Source organism: Nansenia antarctica, assembly GCF_963989245.1.
Source record: "Nansenia antarctica genome assembly, chromosome: 9".
Classification (NCBI taxonomy): domain Eukaryota; kingdom Metazoa; phylum Chordata; class Actinopteri; order Argentiniformes; family Microstomatidae; genus Nansenia; species Nansenia antarctica.
The window spans coordinates 44,957,993-44,967,164 of record NC_137679.1 but is presented as its reverse complement, the minus strand read 5'-3'; the positions used below and the strand labels follow the sequence as shown (position 1 = coordinate 44,967,164).

Here is a 9,172-nt window from a genome sequence, read left to right as displayed (position 1 = left end):
GAGGAGAGGAGAGGAGAGGAGAGGAGAGAAGGAGAGGAGAGGAGAGGAGAGGAGAGGGTGTGGTGACGACATGCTCAGGTTTCAGTTAGGACAGGAGAGAGACGTTAACCTCTGGTTAGACTGGTCTAACAAGGGTGTCACACACACACACACACACACACACACACACACACACACACACACACACACACACACACACACACTCCTCCAGGCAGGTTAAGGGGAGAGGAGGTTAACCCTCGACGTAGCCTCTCACATGAGTTAAACAGGAACAGGAGGCTGGGGGAGGCAGGGGGAGGCAGAGGGAGGCTGGGGGAGGCTGGGGGAGGCAGAGGGAGGCTGGGGGAGGCTGGGGAGCAGAGGGAGGCTGGGGGAGGCAGGGAGAGGCTGGGGGAGGCAGGGAGAGGCTGGGGGAGGCAGAGGGAGGCAGGGGGAGGCAGGGGGAGGCAGAGGAGGCTGGGGGAGGCAGAGGGAGGCTGGTGGAGGCAGGGGGAGGCTGGGGGAGGCAGGGGGAGGCTGAGGGAGGCTGGGGGAGGCAGAGGGAGGCTGGGGGAGGCAGAGGGAGGCTGGGGGAGGTAGAAATCAGAGGACGGGCTGATTGTAAAGCCTGGTAATGGAATGAGGAATGCTGTTAGAAACAGCGTGTCTGGCCTCTGATTTCTGCCTCCACCAGCCTCCCTCTGTCTGGTTTACACCTCATATGTCCATTCTACTTCTACTTCTAATATGGAAACCTAGTCTTCAACTCTTTGACTGATAGGTATCGACCGTATGCTAACAGGCAGTGTTGCCAGATGGGATTGACAACTTCCAGCCCCAACCACAGTCTAAAAACCGCTAAATCCACCAAAAACCACCAGCCCAAAACCCAATATTGTCAGAAAACCACTAGTTACTATTGGGCAGGTGCCCATCTCCTGCCCCCTAAACTGTCTGTCTGTTGACAATGATGTTTGTAAAACAAAATAAAAACCCTGCACATTGTATGTAGCTACTAGGGTGTGTGTTTTAACTTCACACATTTTGTAACTTTCAGGCACTGACATTTTGATACCGCCTAAATGCAATTTATCCAGCCCAACCGCCCAAATGCTTTTTTCCCGGCCCAGTGTGATCAAAAGCAGCCAATTCGGCGGTAACCCGCCCCATCTGGCAACCCTGCTAACAGGGTACGTAATTCCCGCCCAAGTGGACTACTTACAGTTTTTCCTGGTTGTTTAAACAGATTCCCTGATTCACTACCTCACTCCCTCAAAATCCTAAACACAAATCTCAAGACTCACACACAAAATGCTAAATCCTATACTTCCTTTGCACAAGCACACTTTGCTCTCAAAACTCAAACACATACATCATACGAGTAGACATTCCAAGCACTCATTGAACACTGATGTGCAAAATGAAAAACACTATATATGAATGGAAAACACTGTAGGAATGCCTTAGCAGTGGAATCAGGACTTTGCATGTTCAGTGTTTCACCTGTTGGATGTGAAATATCGACATATATTGTTGTATGTACTGTATACCCAAAGAGAAAACACACAATATTTTGCCATCGAATTACATTTTATTTGTGCCCCAAATCTATGCATAGACTACTGTATGTCAGGGCAAACATGAATGATGAACATGAAGGATGAAAACAGGAAATGGAATTACAGCAAATGAGAATATATAAACAAACGTAAACAAAACAAAACTAGGCTGCATCCTCCCTCTGGTCCCCGCCTGGCCACAAGATCTAGTGGTAGTGGTGGTCTAGTGGATAGTGAGTTGGACTTGGGATCGGAAGGTTGTGAGTTCAAATCCCGCCTGAAGCCACACCACTACTAGTGTGCCCTTGGGTAAGGCACTTAGCCCTCAGTTACTCCAGGGGGAATGTCCCTGTAATTCGTAATTGTAAGTCGCTTTGGATAAAAGCGTCTGCTAAATGTCAAAATTAATTAATTAATTAAGATCTCATCCACATCACAGGCGATGTTCTCCCTGGCCAGACAACGAGGGAAATATCGTCTGCAATGGCGCATGAAGCCTTGACAGGCCTCAGCGCTCACGTCTCCACATGCCTCCTCCATGGCCTGCAGAAGAGTGACCCGTGCGTGTGGATTTCTCTCGTAAACCTTCCACCTCCAAGCGGAGAAGAACTCCTCAATTGGATTGAGGAAGGGCGAGTAGGGAGGGAGATGGAGGACAGACACTTCAGGGTGGACCCTGAACCATTCCCTAACTAGATTCGCCCGGTGAAAACTAACGTTGTCCCAGACGACAACAAATCGGACGACCTCTGTGTCGTCCATCTGTTCTGGTTGGACAATGATGTTATAAAGTGTGTCAAGGAATGCAAGGAGGTGGGCAGTATTGTAGGGGCCGACCGTAGCATGGTGATGGATGCAACCATGGTGGTTGATGGCCGCACACTTCGTGATATTGCCTCCGCGCTGGCCAGGGACGTCCGTGATCGCACGCTGGCCAATGATGTTCCTGCCCCGACGTCGTCTTTTGACAAGGCTGAACCCTGCTTCATCCACGAAAATGAACTCGTGCTGGTCTGCAGCTGCATCTAGGTCAAGGAAACTCTGAAACAGACAACATGACACTATTACAGTATACACCAAGGCAAGAGTGGTCAATAGAGTCTAGCCCTACAATATATTACAGTAGATCATTACAATACAGTCATGTGTCAGTACTACAGTACAGTACAGTCACATAGTAAGGGTATGCATAGGACTTACTTGCACATAGTCATGGCGCGCCTCCTTGACTCTGTCAGTGTTCCTCTCAAAAGGCACCCTGTAGACCTGCTTCATCCTGAAGTCATTCTTTTTGAGAACACGGTCCAGTGTGGACACACTAATGGAAGCAATGTTCCTGAATATGTCCTGGTCTGCAATGATTGCATCCTTGATCTGACGGAGGGTCAGAATGTTGTTAGCCAACACCATGTTGACTAATGCAGTCTCCTGCTCATTGGATAGGATCTGTCCTCTCCCACCACGTTGTGGTAATCTTGCAATTCTGCAGAGGATACAGACAAGACACAAATACAGTAAGGTTCTTGCAACACTCATTGAATACTGTATTGATATGCAGTACTACAGTAAGGCAGGTAGGTCTCTTACCTATTCTCATTTCTGAGGGTCCGAATGATCGAAGCGACGGAGAAGCGACTCAGATTAGGCTGGACACTCTGGCCAGCCTCCCTCATGGGCAAACCATGGTTGATGACATGGTCAATGATGGTGGCCCTAATCTCATCAGAGATTCTGTTTCTTCTTCGTACTCCTCCTCCACCTTGCTCTTGTTCAGCTCCTCTTTGTCTTCCTCTTACTTCTCCACCGCCTCCTCCTTCTCCTCTTCCTCCACCACCTCTTCCTCCACCGCCTCCTCCTTCTCCTCTTCCTCCTCTTCCTCCACCACCTCTTCCTCCTCTTCCTCTACCACCTCTTCCTCCACCGCCTCCTCCTTCTCCTCTTCCTCCACCACCTCTTCCTCCACCGCCTCCTCCTTCTCCTCCTTCTCCTCTTCCTCCACCACCTCTTCCTCCTCTTCCTCCACCACCTCTTCCTCCTCTTCCTCTACCACCTCTTCCTTCACCGCCTCTTCCTCCACCCCCTCCTCCTCTCACTCTCACTCCTCGTCCTCGTCCTCCTTGTCCTCCTCCTCTTACTCCTCTGTCTTGCTGCTCACCTCTCTCTTCGTTGGCACCATCCATTGTTCTTCAAACAAATCAAATTCTCACCTGTGACCATTATATAGTAAATTGATGATTGCAAAGTGCACAACAGCCTTTGGAGTTTAGGAATGTGATTGGCAGTGTGTTCTGAGTGAACATCAGGAGTGGAAAATCAGGAAGAGTGTGCAAGATATGGAGAATTGTGTTTAGTGAGCTGAAAGATGTGTGGTATGGAATGGGAAGATGTGTCTAAAGCAGGAAATGTGTGGTATGGAATGGGAAGATGAGTCTAAAGCAGGAAATGTGTGGTATGGAATGGGAAGATGAGTCTAAAGCAGGAAAATGTGCTTGGAGTTTAGCAGAATTGGTTTAGCAGTTGGTAAATGAGTTAGAGATTGTGCACATTGTGTCTGATGTTCCCAAAAATCTGTTTAAACAACCAGGAAAAACTGTAATGATCACACTGGGCGGCTTTTAGACTGTGGTTTTAGGCTGGAAAACAATCCCATCTGGCAACACTGCAACCAAAGCCCTCTGCCTTGTCACTGTCAGCTCGAGACAGACCCAGCAGCGCGTCACGCCTCCAGCCAAGTCCACGGTGGTGCTCTGGCTCCCCCTAGCGACAGTAGAGGGTAACACGGTGGTGCTCTGGCTCCCCCTAGCGACAGTAGAGGGTAACACGGTGGTGCTCTGGCTCCCCCTAGCGACAGTAGAGGGTAACACGGTGGTGCTCTGGCTCCCCCTGGCGGCAGCAGAGGGTAACACGGTGGTGCTCTGGCTCACCCTAGCGGCAGCAGAGGGTAAGGGCTGTAAGTACCGCCTCCTTCTCCAGACCGCGGCAGGGATCTGTCGTTAGACTCAGACAGGCGTTCTACTTTTACATTGACATGTTTGTCATTTAGCAGACGCCTTATTCCAAAGCGACTTACAATCGATACATTTGACTAAGCAAGTGAATCATCAATCCACCAGTCGTAGCAGGAAGAGTAATCTAGCTCAGGCCAGGGGCCATTGGCAGTCGTCGTGATAGAAGAATGTATAATTTTTATTTTCTAAACCAGGAACACCTCAGGAGGTTTACATTATTAGTGGGCTTGCTTCAGCATTCTGTCCATGCAACCAACCAATCAAACCGAACACACACACACACACACACAGTCTTTTACATTTTAGTCATTACGAAGACGCTTTTTTCCAGAGCCACTTACAATAAGAACCCTCTGAACGGAGCCAGTTCTAAACGTCTAAATCAAAAAGACCAGAAATTTATTTGTCCTATACTGCCGTCTGTGGCTCAGGGGGTAGAGGCTGTGTCTCAGGAGGTAGAGGCTGTGTCTCAGGAGGTAGAGGCTGTGTCTCAGGAGGTAGAGGCTGTGTCTCAGGAGGTAGAGGCTGTGTCTCAGGAGGTAGAGGCTGTGTCTCAGGAGGTAGAGGCTGTGTCTCAGGAGGTAGAGGCTGTGTCTCAGGAGGTAGAGGCTGTGTCTCAGGAGGTAGAGGCTGTGGCTCAGGAGGTAGAGGCTGTGTCTCAGGAGGTAGAGGCTGTGTCTCAGGAGGTAGAGGCTGTGTCTCAGGAGGTAGAGGCTGTGTCTCAGGGGGTAGAGGCTGTGGCTCAGGGGGTAGAGGCTGTGTCTCAGGAGGTAGAGGCTGTGTCTCAGGAGGTAGAGGCTGTGTCTCAGGAGGTAGAGGCTGTGTCTCAGGAGGTAGAGGCTGTGTCTCAGGAGGTAGAGGCTGTGTCTCAGGAGGTAGAGGCTGTGTCTCAGGAGGTAGAGGCTGTGTCTCAGGAGGTAGAGGCTGTGTCTCAGGGGGTAGAGGCTGTGTCTCAGGAGGTAGAGGCTGTGTCTCAGGAGGTAGAGGCTGTGTCTCAGGAGGTAGAGGCTGTGTCTCAGGAGGTAGAGGCTGTGTCTCAGGGGGTAGAGGCTGTGTCTCAGGAGGTAGAGGCTGTGTCTCAGGAGGTAGAGGCTGTGTCTCAGGGGGTAGAGGCTGTGTCTCAGGAGGTAGAGGCTGTGTCTCAGGAGGTAGAGGCTGTGTCTCAGGAGGTAGAGGCTGTGTCTCAGGAGGTAGAGGCTGTGTCTCAGGGGGTAGAGGCTGTGTCTCAGGAGGTAGAGGCTGTGTCTCAGGAGGTAGAGGCTGTGTCTCAGGGGGTAGAGGCTGTGTCTCAGGAGGTAGAGGCTGTGTCTCAGGAGGTAGAGGCTGTGTCTCAGGAGGTAGAGGCTGTGTCTCAGGAGGTAGAGGCTGTGTCTCAGGGGGTAGAGGCTGTGTCTCAGGAGGTAGAGGCTGTGTCTCAGGAGGTAGAGGCTGTGTCTCAGGAGGTAGAGGCTGTGTCTCAGGAGGTAGAGGCTGTGTCTCAGGAGGTAGAGGTTGTGTCTCAGGAGGTAGAGGCTGTGTCTCAGGAGGTAGAGGCTGTGTCTCAGGAGGTAGAGGCTGTGTCTCAGGGGGTAGAGGCTGTGTCTCAGGGGGTAGAGAATGTGTCTCAGGAGGTAGAGGCTGTGTCTCAGGAGGTAGAGGCTGTGTCTCAGGGGGTAGAGGCTGTGTCTCAGGGGGTAGAGGCTGTGTCTCAGGAGGTAGAGGCTGTGTCTCAGGAGGTAGAGGCTGTATCTCAGGAGGTAGAGGCTGTATCTCAGGAGGTAGAGGCTGTGTCTCAGGAGGTAGAGGCTGTGTCTCAGGAGGTAGAGGCTGTATCTCAGGAGGTAGAGGCTGTGTCTCAGGAGGTAGAGGCTGTGTCTCAGGAGGTAGAGGCTGTGTCTCAGGAGGTACAGGCTGTGTCTCAGGAGGTAGAGGCTGTGTCTCAGGAGGTAGAGGCTGTGTCTCAGGAGGTACAGGCTGTGTCTCAGGAGGTAGAGGCTGTGTCTCAGGGGGTAGAGGCTGTGTCTCAGGAGGTAGAGGCTGTGTCTCAGGAGGTAGAGGCTGTGTCTCAGGAGGTAGAGGCTGTGTCTCAGGAGGTAGAGGCTGTGTCTCAGGAGGTAGAGGCTGTGTCTCAGGAGGTAGAGGCTGTGTCTCAGGAGGTAGAGGCTGTGTCTCAGGAGGTAGAGGCTGTGTGTCAGGAGGTAGAGGCTGTGTCTCAGGAGGTAGAGGCTGTGTCTCAGGAGGTAGAGGCTGTGTCTCAGGGGGTAGAGGCTGTGTCTCAGGAGGTAGAGGCTGTGTCTCAGGAGGTAGAGGCTGTGTCTCAGGAGGTAGAGGCTGTGTCTCAGGAGGTAGAGGCTGTGTCTCAGGAGGTAGAGGTTGTGTCTCAGGAGGTAGAGGCTGTGTCTCAGGGGGTAGAGGCTGTGTCTCAGGAGGTAGAGGCTGTGTCTCAGGGGGTAGAGGCTGTGTCTCAGGAGGTAGAGGCTGTGTCTCAGGAGGTAGAGGCTGTGTCTCAGGAGGTAGAGGCTGTGTCTCAGGAGGTAGAGGCTGTGTCTCAGGAGGTAGAGGCTGTGTCTCAGGAGGTAGAGGCTGTGTCTCAGGAGGTAGAGGCTGTGTCTCAGGGGGTAGAGGCTGTGTCTCAGGAGGTAGAGGCTGTGTCTCAGGAGGTAGAGGCTGTGTCTCAGGAGGTAGAGGCTGTGTCTCAGGGGGTAGAGGCTGTGTCTCAGGAGGTAGAGGTGGTGTCTCAGGAGGTAGAGGCTGTGTCTCAGGAGGTAGAGGCTGTGTATCAGGAGGTAGAGGCTGTGTCTCAGGAGGTAGAGGCTGTGTCTCAGGAGGTAGAGGCTGTGTCTCAGGAGGTAGAGGCTGTGTCTCAGGGGGTAGAGGCTGTGTCTCAGGAGGTAGAGGTGGTGTCTCAGGAGGTAGAGGCTGTGTCTCAGGAGGTAGAGGCTGTGTATCAGGAGGTAGAGGCTGTGTCTCAGGAGGTAGAGGCTGTGTCTCAGGAGGTAGAGGCTGTGTCTCAGGAGGTAGAGGCTGTGTCTCAGGAGGTAGAGGCTGTGTCTCAGGAGGTAGAGGCTGTGTCTCAGGAGGTAGAGGCTGTGTCTCAGGGGGTAGAGGCTGTGTCTCAGGAGGTAGAGGTGGTGTCTCAGGAGGTAGAGGCTGTGTCTCAGGAGGTAGAGGCTGTGTCTCAGGAGGTAGAGGTTGAGTCTCAGGAGGTAGAGGCTGTGTCTCAGGAGGTAGAGGCTGTGTCTCAGGAGGTAGAGGCTGTGTCTCAGGAGGTAGAGGCTGTGTCTCAGGGGGTAGAGGCTGTGTCTCAGGAGGTAGAGGCTGTGTCTCAGGAGGTAGAGGCTGTGTCTCAGGAGGTAGAGGCTGTGTCTCAGGAGGTAGAGGTTGTGTCTCAGGGGGTAGAGGCTGTGTCTCAGGAGGTAGAGGCTGTGTCTCAGGGGGTAGAGGCTGTGTCTCAGGGGGTAGAGGCTGTGTCTCAGGAGGTAGAGGCTGTGTCTCAGGAGGTAGAGGCTGTGTCTCAGGAGGTAGAGGCTGTGTCTCAGGAGGTAGAGGCTGTGTCTCAGGAGGTAGAGGCTGTGTCTCAGGAGGTAGAGGCTGTGTCTCAGGAGGTAGAGGCTGTGTCTCAGGAGGTAGAGGCTGTGGCTCAGGAGGTAGAGGCTGTGTCTCAGGAGGTAGAGGCTGTGTCTCAGGAGATAGAGGCTGTGTCTCAGGAGGTAGAGGCTGTGTCTCAGGAGGTAGAGGCTGTGTCTCAGGAGGTAGAGGCTGTGTCTCAGGAGGTAGAGGCTGTGTCTCAGGAGGTAGAGGCTGTGTCTCAGGAGGTAGAGGCTGTGTCTCAGGAGGTAGAGGCTGTGTCTCAGGAGGTAGAGGCTGTGTCTCAGGAGGTAGAGGCTGTGTCTCAGGAGGTAGAGGCTGTGTCTCAGGAGGTAGAGGCTGTGTCTCAGGAGGTAGAGGCTGTGTCTCAGGAGGTAGAGGCTGTGTCTCAGGAGGTACAGGCTGTGTCTCAGGAGGTAGAGGCTGTGTCTCAGGAGGTAGAGGCTGTGTCTCAGGAGGGAGAGGCTGTGTCTCAGGAGGGAGAGGCTGTGTCTCAGGAGGTAGAGGCTGTGTCTCAGGGGGTAGAGGCTGTGTCTCAGGAGGTAGAGGCTGTGTCTCAGGAGGTAGAGGCTGTGTCTCAGGAGGTAGAGGCTGGTGGAGGTAGAGGCTGTGTCTCAGGAGGTAGAGGCTGTGTCTCAGGAGGTAGAGGCTGTGTCTCAGGAGGTAGAGGCTGTGTCTCAGGAGGTAGAGGCTGTGTCTCAGGAGATAGAGGCTGTGTCTCAGGAGGTAGAGGCTGTATCTCAGGAGGTAGAGGCTGTGTCTCAGGAGGTAGAGGCTGTGTCTCAGGAGGTAGAGGCTGTGTCTCAGGAGGTAGAGGCTGTGTCTCAGGAGGTAGAGGCTGTGTCTCAGGAGGTAGAGGCTGTGTCTCAGGAGGTAGAGGCTGTGTCTCAGGAGGTAGAGGCTGTGTCTCAGGAGGTAGAGGCTGTGTCTCAGGAGGTAGAGGCTGTGTCTCAGGAGGTAGAGGCTGTGTCTCAGGAGGTAGAGGCTGTGTCTCAGGAGGTAGAGGCTGTGGCTCAGGAGGTAGAGGCTGTGTCTCAGGAGGTAGAGGCTGTGTCTCAG

General features: G+C 53.1%; 1 protein-coding gene across 1 annotated transcript in view; it reads right to left on the bottom strand.

The window, feature by feature from the left end:
- Positions 1-2,948, bottom strand: part of gpa33a (glycoprotein A33 (transmembrane), paralog a) — a gene marked incomplete at both ends in the record, with an annotated part of 11,646 nt that extends 8,698 nt beyond the window's left edge. Inside the window, 2 exons of the mRNA XM_080539842.1 lie at positions 2,435-2,579; positions 2,739-2,948. Coding sequence (XP_080395968.1) covers positions 2,435-2,579; positions 2,739-2,948 — 355 coding nt within the window. The remainder of the gene's footprint in view (positions 1-2,434; positions 2,580-2,738) is intronic.
- Positions 2,949-9,172: the final 6,224 nt, after the last annotated feature.